The sequence below is a fragment of the Oryctolagus cuniculus genome, chromosome 5 (assembly GCF_051225735.1).
Source record: "Oryctolagus cuniculus isolate XC-2025 breed Fujian yellow rabbit chromosome 5, ASM5122573v1, whole genome shotgun sequence".
NCBI lineage: Eukaryota > Metazoa > Chordata > Mammalia > Lagomorpha > Leporidae > Oryctolagus > Oryctolagus cuniculus.
The window spans coordinates 154,689,767-154,715,920 of record NC_142871.1 but is presented as its reverse complement, the minus strand read 5'-3'; the positions used below and the strand labels follow the sequence as shown (position 1 = coordinate 154,715,920).

The 26,154-nt window shown below is 40.4% G+C and overlaps 1 protein-coding gene and 1 long non-coding RNA gene across 2 annotated transcripts; one reads left to right on the top strand and one right to left on the bottom strand.

The window, feature by feature from the left end:
- Positions 1 to 434: 434 nt before the first annotated feature.
- LOC108177320 (olfactory receptor 2W1-like) lies at positions 435 to 1,412 on the top strand. Its single transcript, XM_017344797.3, has one exon. The coding sequence runs from the start codon at positions 435 to 437 to the stop codon at positions 1,410 to 1,412; it is 978 nt and encodes a 325-aa protein (XP_017200286.3).
- A 4,001-nt stretch (positions 1,413 to 5,413) lies between these two features.
- Positions 5,414 to 25,490, bottom strand: LOC149126808 (uncharacterized). Its single transcript, XR_016234787.1, has 3 exons — positions 25,145 to 25,490; positions 20,173 to 20,305; positions 5,414 to 5,592 (listed from the first exon to the last, which is right to left on the bottom strand). It is a non-coding gene; the product is annotated as an uncharacterized LOC149126808 (long non-coding RNA).
- Positions 25,491 to 26,154: the final 664 nt, after the last annotated feature.

Genomic DNA, 26,154 nt, shown 5'->3' with positions numbered 1-26,154 from the left:
TTTCACTATTTCAAGCTAATGACCTTTGGAAGGAATCATATGGACACATCCTTTTAGAACCAGATCAATGCCAAACTTTCGAATGTGCATGTGGGAAAATTGAGATCCTTAGTTTAAAAGAAAATTTCCTAAGGTCACCTAGATGTTTAAAATGTAATATTAAATTCATTGCCATAAATTATCTGTGATAAGTACCAGATTACTTGGCTTACCTTTTGTCTATTAGTTTTTCTTAATTATTAACAAAATTTCTCTGCTGTTGATTAGCTCTGCATTGCAGATTATTTAGACAGTCCATATTGACTAATTATTTCTTCTTTTCTTCCACTTCTCTTTCTTCCTCTTCTTCTTCCTCTTTATCTCTGTTTCTCTTTTTCCATCCTCCTCTTTCTCCATCTTCTCTTCCCCCTCTAAGATTTAGGCATCAAAGGATAATGTACCAAGGAAATTACAGTTATTTACATGTTTTTATTCTGCATGGTTTCTCGGACCATCCCAAACTGGAGAAGATTCTGTCAGGAGTTGTCACCGTCTTCTACTTAACTACACTGCTGGGTAACACAGCCATCATTCTTGCATCTCTCTTGGATTCCCATCTCCATACACCAATGTACTTTTTCCTCAGGAATTTGTCTTTCCTTGATTTATGTTTCACAACTAGCATTGTCCCTCAGATGCTGGTTAACCTGTGGGGACCTGATAAGACCATCAGTTACGTGGGTTGTGTCATTCAACTCTATGTCTTTATGTGGTTGGGCTCCATTGAGTGCCTTCTCCTGGCTGTAATGTCCTATGATCGTTTCACAGCTATTTGCAAGCCCTTGCATTACTTGGTAATCATGAACCCACATCTTTGTCTCAAGATGGTTATCACGGTCTGGAGCATTAGTTTCGCCAACTCTGTGGTATTATGTACACTCACCCTGAATTTGCCTAGATGTGGAAGCAACCTTCTGGATACTTTCTTGTGTGAGGTGCCAGCTATGGTCAAGGTAGCCTGTGTAGACACCACAACAGTGGAAATGTCTGTCTTTGCTTTAGGCTTTGTTATTGTCCTTACACCCCTGATCCTTATTCTGACATCCTATGGCTACATTGCCAAAGCTGTGCTGAAAATGAAGTCAAAAGCAGGCCAACGAAAAGCAGTGAACACCTGTGGATCTCATCTCACTGTGGTGTCCATATTCTATGGTACTATTATCTACATGTACCTGCAACCAGGTAACAGCGTCTCCAAAGACCAGGGAAAGTTCATCACACTCTTTTACACCATCATCACCCCAAGTCTCAATCCCCTCATTTACACATTGAGGAATAAGGACATGAAGGATGCATTGAAGAAGCTGATGAGAGTTAACCATGAATCTACAAAAAAAAAAAAAGAGAAACCTGATGGCATAGAAAAATACTAGAGTTCTAAGGCAATTAAATGTGTTTCCATCCTTAATTTTACTGAGGCAAGTAATTCCTAGATCAGAAAATTCAATTTCACAATTCTGTACAAACATTTTGTTGATGGAAAAAATAAACTATCCTGCTTGGCCATTTTATGTCTCTAACTATTGGAATGTCTTCATGGAAAAAGGTTATTATGAATATTCATTCTTTGTTTCATATATAAAACATAGGGGAAGTGTATATAGACTTGAATGCATTTAATTTATATTATAGCACTAAAGAAACTGTTTCAGTTATCTGATTTTGTATTCTGAGGCTTATGCTTGACTATTATGAAATATGGATTTAAAAGAATACTTTCATATACATTATGGTATGTATTTGAAATAAATATACAACTCACAATTTTATACATTTAAATTTTTCATGGTAGCATCCAAACATTTATGTGCACTGGAAGTAAATGATGCAATTTACAAGACAGTAATGGTGATAAACCTTAACTAAAGCAGTTCATTCTGCTCAGTAAAACATTACACTAACATCTGGAGTAAAAGGTAAAGGGTCTATGATATTTATTTAAATCTATTACTACTTTATCATGATACAGGACCATAGAAAGGCAGGAATTAAAAGGTTTTAAAGGTGACTGATAATCTGATTCATTTCTCACTTATTTATTAAATGTTTATCCCATGATTGTCTCTTAGTAGAAAGAGAAAATGACTGGGTTCAGACCAGTTGGGTGTTTGACATAAATCTAAGGGAATGTGCAATTTATGTGATGTTGAGAACTGTGATAATATCTGTATGTAGTGGAAAAATAAATGAATCATTTTCTTATGGATATTTGTTCTAATGTAGAATGACATGGGACACTGAATTTTTTCTTCCCAGACTTATCACTTTGTGGTTTTTTAAATTTTTTTTTTATTTTGACAGGCAGAGCTAGACAGTGAGAGAGACAGAGAGAAAGGTCTTCCTTCCGTTGGCTCACCCCCCACATGGCCGCTATGGCCGGCGCACTGTGCCTATCTGAAGCCAGGATCCAGGTGCTTCTTCCTGGTCTCCCATGCAGGTGTAGGGCCCAAGCACTCATGCCATCCTCTACTGCCTTCCCTGGACACAGTAGAGAGCTGAACTGGAAGAGGAGCTATCTGGACATTACCGGTGCCCTAATCCGGGACTAGAACCCAGTGTGCCTGCACCGCAGGCAGAGGATTAGCCTAGTGAGCCGTGGTGCCAGCCAGACTTATCACTTTGATAATAGATGGCACCTCCCTCCATTAACATGTCATTGCAATGGTTACCTTTGTTATGGGGATTTTCTATGTAATAACCTAAATAACAACACAGAGATTGGCACTCCAAAGAAAATCAGTTTATTTGGTAATAGCAGGGCATTACAATACAGTATACATACACATATACAATATACGTATACACATAGATAAACCATAGGAGCATCCTGGGAGACAAAAGCACAAGATTTTTCTAAAGGTAAAATGAGGAAGGTCACATCGTTTCTTTCAAAAGAATGATCTCTGACTCCAAGGATCAATAACAAGAGTAGCCATGGTACAAGATTGGACAGGCATATGCTGGGCAGATGTCCTGGTAGAAATATTTTTGTATAGGCTGTGGTTTTAGCAGAGCCTTTTGTGACAGTCCCATCATCAGGCCATCATGCATGAGGACCCCGTGCCTTTAGGATTCCCTGGCTTCATATGTCGGTGTTTGACACAAGTGACTCCATTTTCATTCTGACAGCTTTCATATATCTCCCTTTTCACTGAAATCTTTCTCCACTGAGCCAACACTCCATGGTTAGCTTTAGATTGTCCCTGGATGCTGGCCTTATGTCAGAGGGAAGTAATTAGAAACTGATTCAGTTGTAAAACTGCTTTAGCTACATTTGAGCAACAAAGTGGGATTGGCTGGAATTGCTCTCAGACAGTCTACCACGATTCTACTGTAATGTTCAATTCTGTCTATTCTACAGGCTTTGCCTGTTATCTCAAAGACCTGGGTAAGCATTATTCTGTTATTTGAACTTCTATAGATATCTGACAGGCAACAATTACAAAGTTTAAAATGAAACTACAAACACGTGAGGGTGGTAAGGACGTGGCAAAAAAAATAACCCTAGCACACTGCTGTGAGAATGTAAATCATCCTGAAAAACAGTATGGCACTTCCTCAAAAAGTAAAACTAGAGCTGCCCTATGATCCATCACCCCCTTCACTGGGAATTTAACGGAGCACTATTCACAATAGCCAAGAAATGCAAGCAATTTACACGTCCATCAACTAATGAATGTTTTTTAAAATGTGGTATGTAAACACACTGCTATTCAGCACAAAAATGGGTGAAATCTTAACTTGGATGAAACTGGCAGTTATTATGTGAAGTGAAGTTTGCCAGGTTCAGAAAGACAAGCACATGGGACCTCACCCATGTAGACTCAAAACACGTTGACCTCTCAGAAGATGAGTGTAGGATTGTGGTAGCCAGAGTCTGGGAAGAGAAAGGGAAAGGGGAGATACAGAGAACATTGGTCAACATGTACTAAATTATAGCTAGATAGGTATAAGAAGTTGTCATACTCTTACACAGTAGAGTGACTATAGAAAGGTATGGTGAGATAGGGAAAGACTAATTAACCTGGAGCAAATTATGGTTAGATAGGAATCAGAAATTCTGCTATCCTATTTCTCTGCAGAATGACTCTAGATAGTAATAATGTACTGTCTATTTTCAAAGTCATTTGAATGGTATGTTTACCCTGATTCACACAATATATTCATGTATTGAAACATCACTTGGTGCTACATAAATATGTGCAGGTTTTGTGTCAGCCAGCCAAATTTTTAAAAAACTAAAAAATAATCATTTGATTGCTTAAAAACTAAAAGGAGCTGGTGAAATTAATTTTAATAATATATTTTGGGGCCGGTCTATGGTGTAGAAGGTTAAGCCTCCTCCTGCAGTACAGGATCCCATATGGCCACTGATTTAAGTATCAGCTGCTCCACTCCTATCCAGCTCCCTGCTAATGCTCCTGGGAAAGCAGCAGTGGATGGTCCCAGTCCTTGAGCCCCTGCACCCATGTGGGAGACCTGGATGAAGCTCCTGACTCCTGGCTTCAGCCTGGCCCAGCCTTGGTATTGTGGCCATTTGGGGTGTGAACCAGCAGATGGAAAATCTCTCTCTCTCTCTCTTTCTCTCTTTAACTCTGGCTCTCCTTCTCTGTAAATCTGACTTTCAAATAAATAAATCTGTAAAAAGTAATAATAATATATTTTACATTATGCAATGTATAAATATTATTTCAACATGTAATCGATATTGTAAAATTACTAATAAGTTATAGTCTTTTTCCATACCAAGTTTTAAAATCCTATGTGTTCTTTACACTTACCTGCATTTTGGTTCACATTCCACATTTCTAGCACTCAACCAGGTAAGGCTAGAAGGCACTGTACTAGCACAATTCTACATCTTGATCTGTGTGGTAGCTACAAAAGTGTATACTAATATAAAAAATTTTTGTAGTTGAAAAAATGAACAGAGGGGCCAGCACTGTGGTGCAGCAGGTTAACACCATGGCCTGAAGTGCCAGCATCCCATATGGGAGCCAGTTCGAGACCCAGCTGTTCCACTTCTGATCCAACTCTCTGAATAGCCTGGGAAAGCAGTAGATGATGGCCCAAGTCCTTGGGCTCCTGCACCCATAGGGGAGACCCAGAAGAAGCTCCTGGCTCCTGGCTTTGGATCGGTGCAGCTCTGACTGTCGTGGCCAATACAGAGTGAACCATTGAATGGAAGACCTCTCTCTCTGCCTCTCTTCTCTCTCTGTCCATCTCTGACTTTCAAATAAATAAATAAATCTTTTTAAAAAAAGAAATAAAAGAAAAATGAAAATACATATTTAATAGTAATGTAATAACCTCAGTTTGCATAGCAACATTTTTTGCAGGTTTTATTTATTTATTTATTTGAAAAGCAGATTACAGAGAAAGGGGGAGGTGGTATCTTCCATCTCCTAAAAGGGTTCATTCCTTAAATGGGTGCAACAGCCAGGACTTGGCCAGGCTGAAGCAAGGACGCAGGATCTCACTTGGGTCTGCCACATGGTTACAGGGTCCCAGGAAGTATGGTCATGATCAACTCCAAGAAAATCAGGTGTATAACTGAAAAAGAAATCAAGAAATTTCTTTTTTAACAGCTACAAAATATAACATAAAATATCAGAATAAATTTAGCCAAAAGGGGATACATGTATGCTGAAATTGTAAAACATTGGTGAAAGAAATTGAAGAAAACACAAATGTAAAGATATCCCATGCCCATGGACTGGGAAAGCTACTCTTAATAGGATGCCCTTATAATCTAGAGAAACATAAAGATTTAATGCAATCTCTATCAAAACTTCTGTGATGTCTTTCACAGATATAGAAAAAAAAAATCCTTTAAAATTCTCATGGAATCACAAAAGTTCTAGAATAACCAAAAAGAATTTAGCAAAAAGAACAAAGCTAGAGGCATCACACTCCCTAATTTCCATATCTACTAAAGAGTTAGAAAAATCAAAACAGCATGATGCTGGCATAAAAACACACATATGTATAGATCAACAGGACAAAACTGAGCATCCAGGAAATAAACTCCCACATTTACAGACCATTGATTTTTGACAAAGGTGTCAAGAACACAAATGGGGAAAAGGCAAACTCTTCAATAAATGCTGGCAGCATTGATGTATCTTAGAAACAAAACATTGGGACCAGCGCTGTGCGCAGCGGATTAAAGCCCTGGCCTGAAGCGCCGGCATCCCACATGGGATGGTAAGTCTTCTTTGCTATCTCCAGTAGAAGACATAGGTTATAAAACCGATGCTAAATGCCATAGGCCTATGTTTTTAAATGAAAACAAGGATGTAAAATGTGTATGAGATTTAAATAACCACAATATACTGATATCCTCTCAAGAGTGAAGATTTAATTTCAAAAAGCACAGTTAGTGGATTTTGAAGTCATGCACCAAGAATTATATGAAATATTTTATGCTTACTATATCATTTACTCCTCTTTCTAGCCATCCTTAAAAGGAGATCTAACTAGAATAACGTTTTCACAAAGATATATAGATGTTAGTGAGCTTGCTCATGTTCACACAGCAAGGAAGTAGCTCACAGAAGTTACAATAAAATATGAGTTCTGAATCTAGAGTCTAGAATCTTAAATATTTGGATACTGCCTTTTCCTGCTTAGAAACTGTGCTTCTATGGCAATGCACCCTTTAAATTATAATTAATAAAAGATTAATTTATTTTTAACAAAATGTTAGTTTAACATTTTATGTTTCTAATTTTTTATGTCATTATGTACATCCAAATTATTTTTAATCAGATTTGGCTCATTTGTCTTAAACTTCACTAAAGATACTAAAATGCCAAACAATGGTATCTTCCCAGGAACTGAATTCCACATCATAAAGAAAAACAGGAAAATTACATTTCATAAAATACAGAATGCCTCCTTTTTCAGCTACAGTGCCCTAGGTCTCATTTTTATTATTATATTCACTTTTAAATTACAATTAAAATAACATCTAAAGATTGAGGCCTAAGACATCAGTAAGGGAAATATTAACATGCTTAAAATGAAAAGCTCTATATTTAGCTTTTTATTTTGAGGGGGGGCAGTTAGAGTGGACAGTGAGAGAGACAGAGAGAAAGGTCTTCCTGTACCGTTGGTTCACCCTCCAGTGGCTGCTACGGCCAGCGCACTACAGCCGGTGCACCGTGCTGATCCGAAGCCAGGAGCCAGGTGCTTCTCCTGGTCTCCCATGGGGGTGCAGGGCCCAAGGACCTGGGCCATCCTCCACTACACTCCATGGCCACAGCAGAGAGCTGGTCTGGAAGAGGGGCAACCAGGACAGAATCCGGTGCCCCGACCAGGACTAGAACCCAGTGTGCCGGCGCCGCAGGCGGATGATTACCCTATTGATTCGTGCCGCCGGCCTATGTTTGGGTTTACAACATTTATTTACACACAGTATAATTCCCTGCTTGGCAGCATTTCTAATGAAAATACCTGGGGCCTTTTGTTATTCAAAGTTTAGATTGAGTCACTTATGTCTTACACCTTCTAACAGATATTTTAGAAAATGCATGCAGAATATAGACATTTTCATTAGTCGTGTAGCACACCTGGCATACTCTGCTCACTTTTGACCATGGGAATTTGAGACACTTGATAAACTGTGTGTCCAGTGGAGAACAGCCATAAAACATGGTAAGAAATTAGAGTGCAGTGTTAAGGAACATTGGAATATGTGCTTAGTCTGGAAGATAAATGTAAGAGTATAGTTGATGATAGATATGAATGGTGAAAGGAATTTGACAGATATATAAAATTTTTTAAATATGCCTACATATACAATATCATCCAGAGATAGGCTTTGAGTAACTGAATTGTTAAAGTGCAAGGAGGTGATTACTGTAAACATCAGAGTAGTGGATACCCGAGGAAACAGGGAAACAGCATGGTTGCGATAAGACATACAGAGAAGCTCTTGGGTAACTGGCAGTTTTAACTCGGGCCCCTCCTGTCTCTGAGATTTATCAGCTCAAAATGAACATTCTGTCTCTGCATGTCTTTTGTATACATGTTTGTACATGTACCTTTTTAGTAGTTATATTACCATGTTCTAACTGAAATGCTTCTAACAATGAAATTGAGATAATTTATTTCACCTTATTTTTTTTAACTTTTATTTAATGACTATAAATTTCCAAAGCACAGCTTATGGATTACAATGGCTTCCCCCCCATAACTTCCCTCCCACACGCAACCCTCCCCTCTCCCACTCCCTCTCCACTTCACATCAAGATTCATTTTCAATTCTCTTTATATACAGAAGATCAATTTAGTATATATTAAGTAAAGATTTCAACAGTTTGCACCGACACAGAAACACAAAGTGAAATATACTGTTTGAGTACTAGTTATAGCATTAAATCACAATGTACAGCACATTAAGACAGAGATCCCACATGAGGAGTAAGTGCACAGTGACTCCTGTTGTTGACTTAACAATTTGACACTCTTATTTATGGCATCAGTAATCACCCTAGGCTCTTGTCATGAGTTGCCAAGGCTATGGAAGCCTTTTGAGTTCTCCGACTCTGATCATTTTTAGACAAGGTCATAGTCAAAGTGGAAGTTCTCTCCTCCCTTCAGAGAAAGCTACCTCCTTCTTTGAAGACCTGTTCTTTCTACTGGGATCTCACTTGCAGAGATCTTTCATTTAGGTCATTTTTTTTCTTTTGCCAGAGTGCCTTGGCTTCCCATGCCTGAAATAATCTCAGGGGCTTTACAGTTGGATCAAAATTCCTTAAGGGCTGATTCTGAGGCCAGAGTGCTGTTTAGGACATCTGCCATTCTATGAGTCTGCTGTGTATCCAGCTTCCCATGTTGGATCATCATGTCCCTTATTCTTTATTCTATCAGTGAGTATTTTCAGACACTAGTCTCGTCTATGTGATCCCTTTGACTCTTAGTCCTATCATTATGATCAATTGTGAACAGAAATTGATCACTGGGACTGGTGAGAAGGCTTTGGTACATGCCACCTTGATGGGATTGAATGGAATCCCCTGGTATGTTTCTAACTCTACCATTTATGGCAAGTCTGATTGAGAATGTCCCAAATTGTACATCTCTTCCCTCTCTTATTCCCACTCATATTTAACAGGGATCACTTTTCAGTTAAGTTTCAAAACTTAAGAATAAATGTGTATTAATTACCAAATTCAACCAATAGTATTAAGTAGAACAAGCAAAAAAAAATACTAAAAGGGATAAAGTATTAAGTTGTTCATCAACAGTCAGGGCAAGGGCTGATCAAGTCACCATTTCTCATAGTGTGCATTTTACTTCTACAGGTTTCCTATTTGGTGCTTGGTTAGTTGTCACCGATCAGGGAGAACATATGATATTTGTCCCTTTGGGACTGGCTTATTTCACTCAGCGTGATGTTTTCCATATTCCTTCATTTTGTTGCAAATGACTGGATTTCATTGTTCTTGACTGCTGTATAGTATTCTATAGAGTACATATCCAATAATCTCTTTATCCAGTCTACTATTGATGGGCATTTGGGTTGGTTCCAGGTCTTAGCTATTGTGAATTCAGCTGAAATAAACATTAAGGTGCAGACAGCTTTTGTGTTTGCCAATTTAATTTCCTTAGGGTAAATTCCAAGGAGTGGGATAGCTGCGTTGTATGGTAAGGTTATATTCAGGTTTCTGAGGAATCTCCAGACTGACTTCCATAGTGGCTTAACCAGTTTGCATTCCCACCAACAGTGGGTAAGTTTTCCTTTTTCCCCACATCCTCGCCAGCATCTGTTGTTGGTAGATTTCTGAATGTAAGCCATTCTAACCGGGGTGAGGTGAAACCTCATTGTGGTTTTGATTTGTATTTCCCTGATTGCTAGTGATCTTGAACATTTTTTCATGTGCCTGTTGGCCATTTGGATTTCCTCTTTTGAAAAATGTCTATTGAGGTCCTTGGCCTATCTCTTAAGTGGGTTGTTGGTTTTGTTTTTGTGGAGTTTCTTGATCTCTGTGTAGATTCTGGTTATTAACCCTTTATGTCTAGCATAGTTTGCAAATATTTTTCCCATTCTCTTGGTTGCCTCTTCACTTTCCTGACCTTTTCTTTTACATTAAAGAAACTTCTCCATTGGATGCAATCCCAAATGCTAATTTTGGCTTTGACTGCCTGTGCTTCCGGGGTCTTTTCCAAGAAGTCTTTAGCTGTGCCTATATCTTGCAGGGTTACTCCAATGTTCTCTAATAAGTTATGGTGTCGGGTCATAGATTTAGGTCTCTAATCCATGTTGAGTTGATTTTTGTGTACGTTGAAAGGTAGGGGTCTTGCTTCTTGCTTCTTTCTTCTGTACTTGGAAATCCAGTTTTCCCAGCACCATTTGTTGAATAGACTGTGCTTACTCCAGGAATTGGTTTTAGTTCCTTGATCAAATATAAGTTGGCTGTAGATGTTTGGGTTGATTTCTGGTGTTTCTATTCTGTTCCATTGGTCTATCCATCTGTTTCTGTACCAGTACCATGCTGTTTTGATAACAACTGCCCTATAGTATGCCCTGAAATCTGGTTTTGTGATGCCTCCGGCTTTGTTTTTGTTGTCCAAGATTAGTTTAGCTATTCGAGGTCTCCTGTGTCTCCATATGAACTTAGGCATCATTTTTTCCAGTCTGAGAAGAATGTCTTTGGTATCTTGATTGGTATCGCATTGAATGTATAAATTGCTTTTGGGAGAATAGACATTTTGATGATGTTGATTCTTCCAATCCATGAGCATGGAAGATTTTTCCATTTCTTGGTATCCTCTTCTTTTTCTTTAAGATATTGTAATTCTTATTGTAGAGATCTTTAAAGTCCTTGGTTAAGTTTATATCAATGTATTTGATTGTTTTTGCAGCTATTGTGAATGGGATTGATCTTTGAAGTTCTTCCTCAGCCGTGGCATTGCCTGTGTATACAAAGGCTGTTGATTTTTGTGCATTGAATTTATATCCTGCTACTTTGCCAAACTCCTCTATGAGTTCCAAAAGTCTCTTAGTAGAGTTCTTTGGATCCCCTAAATACAGAATCATATCATCTGCAAAGAGGGATAATTTGACTTCTTCCTTTCCAATTTCTATTCCTTTAATTTCTTTTTCTTGCCTAATGGCTCTGGCTAAAACTTCCAGAACTATGTTGAATAGCAATGGTGAGAGTGGGCATCCCTGTCTGTATGTTCACCTTATTTTGCTATATATCTTCACAAAATAAGTTTATTCTTTGGGCCAAAAGACACTATAGACATAATATACCTACAATCTGAAGTTCATGGTCAGGAATTCTCTACAGCAAAAGACTTAAATAAATTCAGTCATTAATCATGCCATCTATTTAACAGAATGCTACAACAAGAACTAGTGAGATTGTTACAGTTTTTATTCTTGTCTGAATTCTTTTAGAGTTGAAACGAGATGATGTTTTTACATATCGGGTTCCAGAGCAACCAGAAGATCCACTCCTGTAACTGCTAAATTCCATGAAGAAAACTCACTCACTGGGCTTCTGATGAATGTTTGTTGTTTGAATTCTCTGCCTGGATAATTCTGCTGAATGGCCGGGTGAGAATATGACGCAGATTGTAACTGCATGTATGCGGCAGCCAAATGGTTCTAGAATTGAATAGTTTCTAACAATGAAACAAAACAATGAGGCTATATAGATCGTCTGTAATATAAACTGTGGGGAGCAACTCAGACTAGACTGTTACTGGAATTAAGACTTATTCTATGCATCTGCTCTCCCACAATATGGCGCTGGGAGAGGAGTAACAACTTCTACGCAGCTGCCTCTCGCCAACTTGAGTGATGACCTGCAGGAGCTGATCCTGCTCCTGATTGGAGGAGAGCAGCGTACTCGGCGTGTGGGTAGCAGAGTTGGGATTGGTGGAAGAGGACTATAAAGGAGGAGAGAGACAACATGCACCAGGGAACACCTATCTGAAGGAACACCTGTGCAGCCCCTGAGAGAGCCGGCCAGCGATGTGCCGCTCCCCCATGGAAGTGGGGAAAGTGGCAGGGGGAACCACCCTTCCACGGAGGTGGAAGGGTCGGTAGCCAACCCGGGAGGAACCAGCAGCAAACCGGGGAGGGCCGAGCAGACAAAAGAACAGCGCAGGGTCCTGTGTCGTTCCTCACGAAGAGGGGGGGGTGACATAATGGTGCCGTGACTTGGATAGGAAGCCTAGGCAGGGTTTAGTGTCGTTCCTCCACGAAGAGGGGGAGCAACATAATGGTGCCGTGACTTGTATATGAAGCCTAGGCAGGGTTTAGTGTCGTTCCTCCATGAAGAGGGGGAACGACAATAAACATAGTTTACAAAAATTTGAGAAAAAGTGAATTAACCCCAAAATTTTAAATATAAACTTTATTTCTCAACATGAGCTCCATCAAGTTCAAGACACTTTTATAAGCAAAGATAAGATCCATTTAGTCCATCACTATAAAATTGATGATCCTGCGAATTCTCCGGCCCCCGCTCTGTTGCTCTGTTGGGACCAGTGAACCTTGCCCGGGAGCAGAACCCCAATAAAAGCCTGTGAAGTAATCAACTCATCTGCCTGGGAAGATCTGTTATGCACCGGACACCTTGCAGATTGTGCCAAAACCGGAGAGATGAGGTTTAGAGCCTTCCCTTTCTGGGTTCGAGGCCCCCTAACTCATTGAACCTGTCTGGTGCCCCAGGCTAACTACGGACCACGCTCGACCAACTGTTAAGTAACTCCTCTCTTGCTCTCTCTCCCTCCTCTGGGTTGGCCCAGTCTCTGAGATCTCCAACTACCTCTCCATCCAGACAGATACCTCCAAATCGTGCACACGTGGCCTCTGTTCTCTCTGCTGTTTAGCCTCTTAGCGGCTGCTGGAGACATCCCGCCACTGGCTTGGCCCCGTAGAGGACTCACCTCTAATCCATCTGCTGAAGTCCAGGACAGGGGATGCCTTGACCGAATTTCAGTAGATCCGGGCTACTGGGGAGACCATGAGATCTGGCCAATCCTGAGGGTGGGACTCAAAATGCCCCCTGTCCTGCCTCCTAAAGAACTTGAAGAAACTGGGACTGGTCCAGGACCTATGGAGTAAATGCCTAATTTTCTATTCCACCCAGGCATGGCCTAATTACCTTGAGAATTTCTGCTGCAGGGAGAGAAAATGATCCCATATCTCCAGGCTTTTTGTGACCTCCGCTCCCATCCTACTCCCTTCTCTCTTACTTTCCTCTCTTCCTGCTCCACGGCCCAGGTCTTGCTGGCCAAGTTCAGGCCCGCACCGCCTAAGGATGCCTCTTCTGTGTTACTGCCAAACTCTCCACCCTCCACCTTTGTGGACCCTCCTGAGTTCCTGGGGACCCACAGCTAGCCAGGAACCTTCTGCCCTCATATGTCCATTCTTTCACCCTGCCCCAACCCATGTCCTGCTCTCCCTGCCGCCACTGCTGGAAGCCAGGTAGCCACGTGGTCCAACCACCAGTGTCAAGCTCCCCACCCCCATCCTAATGGGATTCGCTGCTCCTGCTTCCCTGGCCACCCTCTGGCAAAGTTTTAAAAGGACCTGTTCCTGACACATGGCTCTCTAGCCTCCTCTGGTTTCCTTTCTTTCAATCTAAGATCACTACCTTTGATAATATTGCTTTGTAACCTGCTGAGCTTATTTTTGCAATTTATTTTAACAGGTTTCCGGGTAATCAGTACTCAATGAAACAGCAATGGGTAATTAGTGCTTGTTTTAGATGAATGCAATTTTAATTTTAATTGAATTCAAGAAGAGATATATCATATCAGTATCTTAAGTCATTTAGGTGTAACTGCTAATTTATTGTAAACTCTCGTATACTCAACATGTTAAATTTGTGTTAAAAATGTTATAGAAATGTGCATTTGGTAAGGAAGGTTAAAAGGAAAGAGTTATTTTGAATTAAAAAAGGACAAGATTTGTAAGATTGACTTCATCCTGATGGCTAGTTTACTCTAGACTGGAATGGAAATGATGGAATGTTTAAGGTAAGTTGAAGAGGGTGTGTGGAAGTCAAGAAGGTTACGAAAGAAATCTTGGATCTTAATGAGAAAGCCACAGAGGCCTAAAGAGTTAAGTGTTCTGTAAAATCCTATGTGAAGTAAGCAAGTGCCTCTTGTTGAGTTTATAAAAAGTTGATAATTTTAAACGTGGCAACTGAAAGTCTTTTGTCATCCACAGTTTTATATATCAGATTTGCTGCTCATAAAACTAAAGTATTGTTACTTTGCCAAGACACTCTGGAAAAAAAAAAAACCCTAAATGAAAGATCTCTGCGAGTGAGATCCCAGTGGAAAGAACGGGCCATCAAAGAAGGAGGTTCCTTTCTCTGAAGGGAGGAAGAACTTCCACTTTGACTATGACCTTGTCCAAATATGATCTGAGTCGGCGAACTCAAAAGGCTTCCATAGCCTTGGCAACTCATGACAAGAGCCTAGGGTGATTACTGATGCCATAAACAAGAGTGTCAGTTTGTTAAGTCAACAACAGGAGTCACTGCGCATTTACTACTCATGTAGGATCTCTGTCCTTAATGTGCTGTACATTGTGATTTAATGCTATAACTAGTACTCAAACAGTATTTTTCACTCTGTGTTTCTGTGTGGGTACGAACTGTTGAAATCTTTACTTAATATATGCTAAACTGATCTTCTGTATATAAAGAGAATTGAAAATGAATCTTGATGTGAATGGAAGGGGAGAGAGTTTGGGAGAGGGGAGGGTTGCGGGTGGGAGGGAAGTTATGGGGGGGGCATTGTAATCCATAAGCTGTACTTTGGAAATTTATATTCATTAAATAAAAGTTAAAAAAAAACTAAAGTATTGTTGATTCTGTGTTTAGCTGTTCTTCAATAGGTTCTGATGGACTTTTTCCAGCCACATCTATTGTATTCAGTGCTTTGGGATGGCGCTGTAAACAGATGAAGCCAATAATGTATTATAGGTACCAACTGAAAGCATGGTTAGCTGAGGTTACTAAGAGCAGAAAGTAATTCAAATCAACTGGTAAATTAAAAAGTAGGTAAAACTTTAAAAAGCTAGTAATGAAACTGCTGTATTTGTTATCTAATGATTGAAACTGCTCTCTTTTTTTATTTAACAAATGTGAATTTACAAAATGCAACTTTTGTATTGTTGTGGCCCCCCCCCAAACCTCCCTCGCTCCCGCGGCCCTCCCCTCTCCCACTCCCTCTCCCATCCCACATTCATCAAGTTTCATTTTCAATTACCTTCATATACAGAAGATCAACTTAGTATACGCTAAGCAAGGATTTCAACAGGCTGCACTCAGACAACCGCACAAGATATAGGGCATAGTTCGACAAGTAGTGTTGTTTTTAAGTTTCATAGTTGAACACATTAAGGACAGAGATCCTATGTGGGGAGCCTGTACCCAGTGACTCCCATTGTTGATTTAACAATTGGCACTCTTATTTATGACATCAGCAATCACCCGAGACTCTTGCTATGAGCTGTCTAGGCTATGGAAACCCCTTGAGTTCACCAACTCTGAACTTGTTTAGTCAAGGCCATATCACAGTGGAGGTTCCTTCCTCCCTTCAGAGAAAGGCGCCACCCTCCTTCATGGCCTGTTCCTTCTGCTGGGGTCTTGTTCACAAGGATCTTGCATTTAGATTGTTTTTTTGCCACCATGTCATGGCTTCCCATGCCTGTGAGACTCTCATGGACCTTTTAGCCAGATCCAAATGTCCCAAAGGTTGATTCTGAGGCAGTAGTTCTGTTTTGGGCATTTGCCATTCTATGAGTCTGCTGTGTGTCCTGCTTCCCCCGCAGGATCATTCTCTCTCTTTTAATTCTATCGTTCATTGTGAAACTGCTTTCTAAATTTTCATTTGATATTGCTATTGTCAGTAAGTGATCTGGGATTTGAGCACCCCCTTGACTTGTATCCTCTGGTCTGCTTTAACAAAAACCAGGAGGAAAAAAAAAGCCAGGCATCAGAAAGATGGGTGGCAGGTCTATTAATGGCTGTTCTGTACAGTGATCTGCCCTCAAGGAGACTCAACAGGCCAGTCCACTGCAGTGGCTTTCAGTGTGGAAAGCCTTGGCTTCAGCAGAAATCAGCTTATGAAGAGCCCTGGCAGCTCTGCCAGCCAAGAGTTAGATCTCTCGAAGTGGAACTGCCCTGAAGTCGAAGGACTTCAGGACAGAGCCACAGATCTTATTGGCTCTAAGCTGAAAAGCCCTTCACTCAGCCCAGCTTCCAAAGCGACCACCGCTGTTGAGAGGAGACGGCCAAATAGGGTCAGCAACACTGCAGGCAGAACTGTAGATTTCCTGTTAGAGATGCCACCTGCCTTTACCTGGCCAGCTCTCCTCCTAGACCAGGTAGGTAATGGAAGTCAACAGGGTGCCTCCCCCAAGAAGATTCACACCTCCCTTAAGATGTACCCCATGTGAAGAGACAGACATATTTGAGCCTCTTTAACTTACAAGGCCAAAAGCCCACCAGATTATTATCAAGCCCCTTCTGTCAGTTTCTATTTGTCTCTCAGAGAACTTAGTTGTGGCTGAGACAGCACCTTTCTTGGGTCCTCTGATAATGACTCTGTCCTTTGTTCTAGACCCTGTCTAGTCCACTTGGGACTCATTCCTTTGTAACCATAGCCTCTACTCTACCACCAATGGCTCTACTCCCAACCTGTATGTACTGATGGTCCTCTCCACCACTTAATTTGTATGATTATTCAGAATTTCACTACAGACAAACCCCTCTACCTGCAAAAGTTGAGTGGCCTTTCTCCCAGTCTTGGCTGGGATCAGATTTAAACCACGACCATCAAACAATCCTCACAAAGGTCCAGAGACCCCCCTCATTTCCTCTCCTCTATGAAATCCTTTCATTACCTGGTTAATGCCACTCTTAGGATCATTGGTTGCTATTCTCACCCTGACTTGTATACTACAGTGTCTGTTTAAGTGTTTATAGCAGGTGATAATGGAATGAACCAAGGCCTTCAGCAACCAGGCAGTCAACCAGATGCTTCTCCATCCATACATGCTTGTCCCTGCAGAGCCCCAAGATACCCCCAGTGGGCCCCTGTAGACAACGTCCCCAGTCAGCAGGAGGTAGCCAGAGAGACTCATCATCACCCCCTTTCCTATCATCAAAAGGTCGGGATGGTAGCTTTGGGATCCACATGGAAGGAAGGCCTATATTTCCATGAATGGAGAGGCCTACTTCCGGGGAAGAAAGTCCTTGTCAAGGTCCCTGCAGGTGCCTAAAGGTCAACCAGTGAGGATCAGACCCACCTCAACCTTTAACTCCCATGCCCTGAATCTATAAAAGGAGCCCTCCCAATCTCTGACACGTGACTTCTCCGGTCCCCGCTCTGTTGCTCTGTTGGGACCAGTGAACCTCGCCTGGGAGCAGAACCCCAATAAATGCCTGTGAATTAATTTAAAAAACTGATAATCCTGGGAATTCAATCATGTGAATGCAGTCTTTGTACATTACTAACTCTTTAAAGATTTTTTTTAAGAAGAGGAAATTGGGCCTGATGTTGTGCCATGTTGGGATAAACCACCACTTGCAACACTAGCATCCCAAATGAGTGCCAGTTCAAGTCCTGGCTGCTCCAGCTCAGATCCAGCTCCCTGCTAATGAGCCTAGAAAGCAAGGAGGATGGCCCAAGCGCTTGGGTCCCTGCCACCCACAGGGAAGACCTAGGTGGATGTCCAAGCTCCTGGCTTTGGTCTACCAGTAACCCCAGCTGTTGCAGTTATTTAGGGAGTGAAGCAGCAGAGGGAAGCTCACTCTTTTGCTCTCCCTCTCTCTCTGTAACTCTACCTTTTGAAGAAATTAAATAAATCTTTTTTAAATTTTAGGAAACTAAAACAAGCCAGAACTGTAAGATGAATGCCTAATAATGTCCCTTTGGAACTCTTGAAAAACTGCCCTTGTGTGATGTGAGACAGGAGCAAGAGGGGCCAATGTTGTGGCACAACAGGTTAAGCTGCTGCTTAGGATGGAAGCACACTATATCTGAGTGCTGGTACCAGTTCCAGCTGTTTTACTTCAATCCAGCTCCCTGCTAATGGAATAGGGAAAGCAGCAGAAGATGGCCCAAGTACCTGGGCTGGCCCCTGCTACCCATATGGGTGACCTGGGTGGAGTCTTTCCCATGACTGGATCCTTCTACAACTTGGTTCCATTGTTGTGATAGTGTTTTGTCTTCAGAGTTATACCAAAGAAGCCATGTTTCTTCTCCAATTACATTCCCTTGAAAAAATGCTTCAAGAACTCTGTCCCACTTACTTAAAATTTGTAAAAGAAATTTGTTAAAATTTGTCCCAGTGTTAAAATACTGAAAGTTTTGCCTTTCTATGAGCTGATGCAGATGCAACAGTCTGGCACCTGTCAAGCAGAAATTTAACTCAACTTTAATTCTTCAGATAGAATGGTGTAAACCAAAACAGTTGAGATATCCATGGTGCTGGCTATTGTTTCTGCTGTTAATCAGTTAAGGAACAAACAAGATTCTTTATCTCTCAAATTTTCGTGGATGGTCTATTGCTGCAGACTTCATCTTTATCATCATCTCATCACTTCTTGAAATGAGCTACCCATTTGTAAAATGCTGATATCTTTGAGGGCATTGTTTCTGTAAAGTTTCTGTAAACCATCAATGACTTCACCATTCTTCCATCCAAGCTTCACCATACATTTGATATCTGTCCTCACTTCAATTTCAGTAGAATTCATATCACTCTGATAGGCACCCTTTTCATTTAATCATAATAAAAAATTGATATTTTACTCTTCACAGTACCACAAAATAGACGCTATTCATATTAAAACAAGTTAGCATGAGTTTGTTTTGTGGCATAAAAATTTTGAAATACATGCATACCTTCTTTGATAATACATATTTTCCATGACCTCTTTGAGGATCCCTTACATTAGTTATTAAAATATTTTTGAAACATTTGTGTTTGCTTAAGGCAAGTTAAGGTCAGTAATAAGAAATATCACCATTTCTTATTAACCAAAAACATAAAAAGCAGTGTCCAAAGATATACCAAAATTTAGAAAACAATTGTACTTGGAATGTTGAGAATGCAAAATATAAGGAAGTTGATACAGATCATGATTGTGACTATGAAAGCAGCTGGTGATATAGACATTTCAAAATGAATATGAGCTGTGATTCAGCTATCAAATTATTGCACCTATGTCAAGAAAATATGTTTACCTCAAACTCCACCCTTCTGATGAGGAAAATATTTTTCATGATTAACTGCTGCTAACATCATAGTTTCAAGGAAAAATAATCTTAAGGATCATACAATTGACTTTATCAATTGTTTACTTAAAATACATAAAACAATTGATGACAAAATATTAAGCTTCTGGTGATTTATGTTTCAGTACATTTGGATTCAGAATATTATTTTAAAATGTGTTTGATATGTTTAAATATGCAAGTACTCTGGACACTTAACCCTTGGGAAAGCTAAAAGAGATGCTCCAAAAAGGGAAAACATGCAAATAAGTGAATTTTTAACACTCTTTATTACTAAGTTCATTTTTAGTTTCACCTAATTATACATCGTCATTACCATGATATTGTCTCATAGACTTTCACAAACATCAATGGAAATAAACAATGGAAGTTTTGGGACAGACTTCATCCTTCTGGGGTTTTCTGCCCAACCACAGTTAGTCCATCTTTTTAAATACGAAACAGCTAATTATCATCACCTTCCTCATGACCCTTGCTGTTGGCTTGAATGTAAAGGAGGAGGATACCTAGCTTTGAACACACAATTGAAAAAAAAAAAACCTATGACAGAATGTAACGGTAAAATAAATGAGACCAGCACTGTGGTATAATAAATTATGCTTCCACCTGGGGCCCTGGTATCCCTAGTTCATGTCCTGGCTGCTCTGCTTCTGGTCCAGCTCTCTGCTATGGCTTGGAAAACTGCAGAGGATGACTCAAGTGCTTGGGCCCCTGCATGCACGTGGAAGACCTGGAGAAAGCTCCTGGTGATAGTAAATGATAATTGTTTGAAAGGGTGCTTGATGCTTTAAATTGAAACAAAACATAGCAGTCTCATGGTGGTCTACCATCCTCACATTATTTTACCTGTAAGTACAAATTCTGAAGAATTCTTGTACTGAAGAATAAACTAAAGCCACTTCTCCATAATTCAGCCATTTCAGAGATTTGAAAGCCTCTCTGTGAGTGAACTCTTCCCATTTATGATGAAAGGCACCACCTGCATGAAATCATTGGAGAAAAGGGGTAGTAAGGTTTATTAATTCTCTTGAGTCACTGAACCTTATTGTTCTCAAATAGTCACACTAACACTATCTTATCTATATTCTGACTCCTCTTTGCAGATAAATTTAAAATTGTCCATTATAAAAATCTTGGCAAACATGAAGAACATGGGAGAGGGTGGTGTTATCAGAGTATAGGGGAAAGCAGAAAGATATGTGCACCTTATGGTATTAAGGACCACAGAGAACAGGTTCTCATATATAGCATGGTAAAATTGTGGCCACTAAAAATAAATATGTTTCTTTGTGAGAAGGGCTGATCTCAAGTCTTGACAAGACTTTTTAATGGAGAAGTGTGGTGGAATGAGAAGGCCATGTCAAGGTGGCCACTGGCAAGTGAGTGTCAGTTACTCAGGTATGGCCTTGAAACCCACCTGGCAATGGAGCCTGCCTGGTAACAGGCTGTGATTGGATGGATTTTAAACCCACAGGGCAAATGGAGCCTGCCTGGCAAAAGGCTGTGATTGGATGGCCTTGAATCCTACCTGGCAATGGAGCCTGCCTCGCAGCAGGCTGTGATTGGATGGCTTTGGAAACTGCCTGGCAACAAAGGGCATAGACCGCCCCTTGACTGGACTGGCTGGTCTAGGCTATATAAGCTGTTGTACCAACTGAAATAAACAAGTTTATGGGCTGCTTGCTTCAAGCCCACTTTCACCCAACTCCCGGGGTCTGTGTGGTGACTCCGCGCCTCTTGCCCCCACCATGCTCCTCCTCTCAGAAACGAATCCACTGCAACACTGTTCAGAAATCAACTACAACAGAGAAGATATTGAATGTTCCCAAAACAGGGAAGCCCATTCACCCTACTTCTATTAAATAGAATATTGGAAGCTCCAGTTAGAGCCATGAAACAAGAAAAGGAAACTGAAAGTATCCAAATAGGAAAGCAGGAAGCTAATCTGTACATTTTTGAAGAGGACATTATCATATGTATAGAAAATTCTAAGAACTCATCCAAGCAACTTCTAGAACTAATAAATGAATTTGGTAACATTGTTTGATATAAAATCAACACACAAAAATCTGTATTGTTTCTATAAAATAACCATAAACTATGAAAAGAAACCAAGAATTCAATCTTATTCACTATACCTGCCAAAAATACTTAAGAAAAAATTTAACTGATGAAGCAAAAGAACTATAGACTGAAAGCTGTAATATAAAAAGACATTGACAAAACACATTCCACGCTAACAGAAACCAAAAAAGAGTTGTTGTGGCCATCCTAATATCAGACAAAATAGGCTCTAACGCAAAAATGCTAAAGGAAGGGCACTATGGAATAATGAAGGGATCAATACAACAGGAAGATGTGACTATAATAAATGTATATGCACCCAAATACAGGGCAACTGGCCATTTAAAGGAAATGTTATTGGATTTATAGAATACAATAATAATGGGGACTTCAATACCCCACTTTCAGCAATGGACAGATCAACCAGACAGAAAATCAGCAAGGAAACAATATAGTTAATTGACACTACGGACCAAATAGACCTAACGGATATTTACATAACTTTTCATCATAAGTTGCAGAATATACATTCTTCTCAGCAATGTATGGAACTTTCTCCAGGATAGACCACATACTAGGCCATAAGGCAAGTCTCAGCTAATTCAAAAAAATTATAATCATACCATGCATCCTCACTGACCACAAAGGAATGAAGCTGGAAATCAACAACTCAAGAATCTATAGAAAATATGCAAATACATGGAGACTGAACAACATGCTCCTGAATGAACAGTGCGTCATCAGAGAAATCAAAAAGCTTTTGTAAATGAATGAAGAAACTATAACATATCAAAATGTATGGGATACAGAAAAGCAGTGTTGAGAGGAAAGTTCAGAGCCAATGATGCCTATGTCAAGAAATTAGAAGGGCACCAAATAAATGAGCTATCAATGCAGTTCAAGGACTGCATTGATAGAAAAACAACATCAAACCAAACCAAAACTAGTAGGAGAAAAGAAACAATTAAAACCTGAGAAGATCACGAGTACCTAAAGTAATCTTATACTACAAAAACTAAGCTTCAGGCATCACAATAACAGATTTCAAAACATACTACAGGGAAGTTATAATCAAAATAGCATAGCGCTGGCACAAAAACAGATGGATAGACCAATGGAGCAAAATAGAAATGCCGGAAATCAATAAAAGCATCTAAATCCAATTTATCTTTCACAAAGAAGCTAAAACCAATCCCTGGAGCAAGGAGCAAGGACAGTCTCTTCAACAAATGGTGCTGGGAAAACTGGATTTCCACATGCAGAAGTACAAAGCAAGACCCCTACCTTACACCTTATACAAAAATCCACTGAAAATGGATTAAAGATCTAAATCTATGATCTGATGCCATCAAATTATAAGAGGACATTAGGGGCTGGCACTGTGGCCTAGTGGGTTAACACCCTGGCCTGAAGCGCCAATATCCCATATGGGTGCCGGTTCTAGTCCTGGCTGCTCCTCTTCTGATCCAGCTCTCTGCTATAGCCTGTGAAAGCAGTAGAAGGTGGCCCAAGTCCTTGGGCACCTGCACCTATGTGGGAGACCCAGAAAAAGCTGCTGGCTCCTGGCTTCGGATCGGTGCAGCTCTGGCCATTGTGGCCAGTTGGGGAGTGAATCATCAGATGGAAGAGCTCTCTCTCTCTTTCTCTCTGTGTAACTCTGACTTTCAAGTAAATATATAAATCTAATTTTTAAAAAGGAGGACATTGGAGAAACCCTGTAGGACATTGGCACAGGAAAAGAGTTCTTAGAAAGGACCCCAGAGGCACAGGCAATCAAAGCCAAAATTAACAGTTGGGATTATATCAAGTTGAGAAGCTTCTGTGCTATAAAAGAAACACTAAAAAAGTGAAGAAGCAACCGACAGAATGGGAAAAATTATTTGCAATTTATTCAACTGATAAAGGATTAATAACAGGAATATATAAAGAGATCAAGAAACTCAACAACAAAACAAACAACCCAGTTAAGAAATGGGCAAAGGACTTAAACAGACATTTTTCAAAAGAGGAACTCCAAATAGCCAACAGATGCATGAAAAAATGCTCAGGATCATTAGTTGTCAGGGAAATGCAAATCCAAACCACAGTGAGGTTTCACCTCACCCCAGTTAGAATGGCTTTCATACAGAAATCCACAACAACCAATGCTGGTGAGGATGTGGGGGGAAAGGTACCTTAATCCACGGTTGGTGAGAATGTAAAATAATACAGCCACTATGGAAGACAGTACAGAGATACCACAGAAATCTGAATACAGACCTACCATATGACCCAGCCAACCCACTCTGGGAATCTACCCAAAGGAAATGAAATCAGCATATGAAAGTTATCTGCACCCACATATTTATTGCAGCTCAATTCACGATAGCTAAGACATAGAATCAACCCAAATGCCCATCAACTGAAAACTAGATAAAAAATTATGGGATATGTACTCTATGGAATATTACACAGAGGTAAAAAATGAAATCCAGTCATCTGCAACAAAATGGATGAATCTGGAAAACATCATACTTAATTAAATAAGGCAGTCCAAAGGGACAAATACCACATGTTCTCCCTGATTCAAGATAACTAACAGAGCACCTCAAAGGAAACCTGTAGAAGTGAAATTGACACTTTGAGAAGCAATGACTTGAACAGCCCTTCTCTTCACTGACAAGGAACAGGGTTTTTTTTTTTTTCCTTCTTAATACCATTGGTTCATCTCGTTACTTAACATAGAATTAATCATATGTGTATAAACAGTAATGTTGTATATATTTCTGCATACATCCTTATAGACTTACTTCTAAGGGTACAGTTTAGAAACTTGCCAGGGGACCCCAAATCCCCTTAAGCTGGCTGGTAAAAATAGCATTTTCAGTGTTAAAGTGATCATAGAGATAGGATTAAGTGTTAGAGTGATCATCTAGATAGGATTAAGATAGGATATGTGCAACATGAAATACCACACAGCCCTAAAAAATGAAATCCTATCATTTGCAACAAAATGGGTGCAACAAGAACACATTATACTTAGTGAAATAAGCCAGTCTCAAAAAGACAAACAGCATATGTTCTGCCTGATGCGTGGGAACTAATCCAGTACCTAAAAAGTAATCTATAGAAGTAAAAGTGACACTTTGAGATACAATTATTTTGAACAGCCCATGTCTTGGCTGTTGAGGAACATTTTTTATACTATATGTTGAACTCTTTACTTAGTATAGGGTTACTCGTATGTGTATAAAGTTAATTGAAAATAGATCTTAGTAAAAACTAAGAATGGGAATAGGAGGAGGAGGAGGAAAAAGGGCGGGAGTGCAGTGGGATGGCAAGTAGGGTGGGAAGAAAAACTTTCCTAAATATGTATTAATGAAATGGGATTTCCGGCAAGATGGCGGAATAGGAAGGGAGCACACTGATAGTCTGGGGAGAGATAGTTTAATAAAAGTGGAGATACTGCAGGTTCAAGGAAGAGTAGGGGAGGAAACAGCAGAAGAAACTCTTCCGGAACGCGTGACTCACAGCGGACCTGCGTGGAGAGCGTGGGAGCCCACAGTTCGGGACATCAGCGGCAGACTCAACACACCAGCGCTGGAACGCGAGGTGAGCCGAACCTCAATAGCCCGAGACACCGGCAGGCAAGCGGAGAGAGGAGACTAGAGGGAACGACCCCCGGGGGGGGAAGTTCACAAGGCTAACTGGAAGAGAGAGAGAGAGAGAAAAAAGGGTGACTAGTACGGACACGGGTTTCTCTCTCTCCGCTCACCTCTCAAGGGCGAGCAAGACAAAGAGCAGGCGCCATCTTGGACATACGTCATAAGCAGAGCGATCTCAGGTCTGCACCGGCCCTGAGCCTAGCAGAAAAACCCGACTCTGGGTGGGGCGAATTAACAGGAGATTAGGAGCTAGTAAATTTGTGGTGCTACTGAACTGAGACTGTGAAAAAAGAGACGGTGGGGGAGAGAACTCACGGAATTCACGTGAGCACTCTCCAGAGACGCTACAATTCCATAACTTTGGCAACCCAGTGGGAGGCTGAAGGAGAATTTGAGCCCACTCTGAGGGCCGAACAGATTCCCTGTGGGGATCTTGGGAAAGAGCTTCTGATCTCTGGCTCCTGTGGGTATATCATTTGCCTGCTAACTACCTCCAACTTCATTCAGCTGTGCGGAATTACTTCCCTTTTGAATCAAAAAAAAAAAAAGAGAGAGAGAGATTTACCACGCCTAACCTGGGAGTGTCACCTTTGGCACACCAAACAGAGCTCTCAGGCCACACCCATCTCAAGCCCTAAGGCTCCATCCAAAACAGATAGTCCACTTAATCTAGAGTCATAGTATAACAAGAAAAAGCACCACAGTGAAGAAACCAAATATCTCCAATATGCCAAATAACAAACGCAAAAACTGAGGTAATAAAAACAAGGAAGTCACCATGACGCCCTCAAATGAAAAAGACACCCAAATTCAAGATTATGAAGATGATGAGATAGAAGCAATGCAAGAAGCAGATCTCAAAAAATTGATAAGAACATTAAGAAGTTCTCAAAAACAAATTCTGGAACTACACAAATCCTTAATGGACAAGATAGAAAATCTCTCTCGTGAAAATGAAATATTAAGGAGGAATCAAAATGAAACGAAACAACTAGTACAACAGGAAACTGGGATAGTGACTGAAGTGAAGAATTCAATAGATCAAATGAAAAACACAATAGAGAGCCTTACAAACAGAATGGGTGAAGCAGAAGAGAGAATATCGGACTTAGAAGACAGA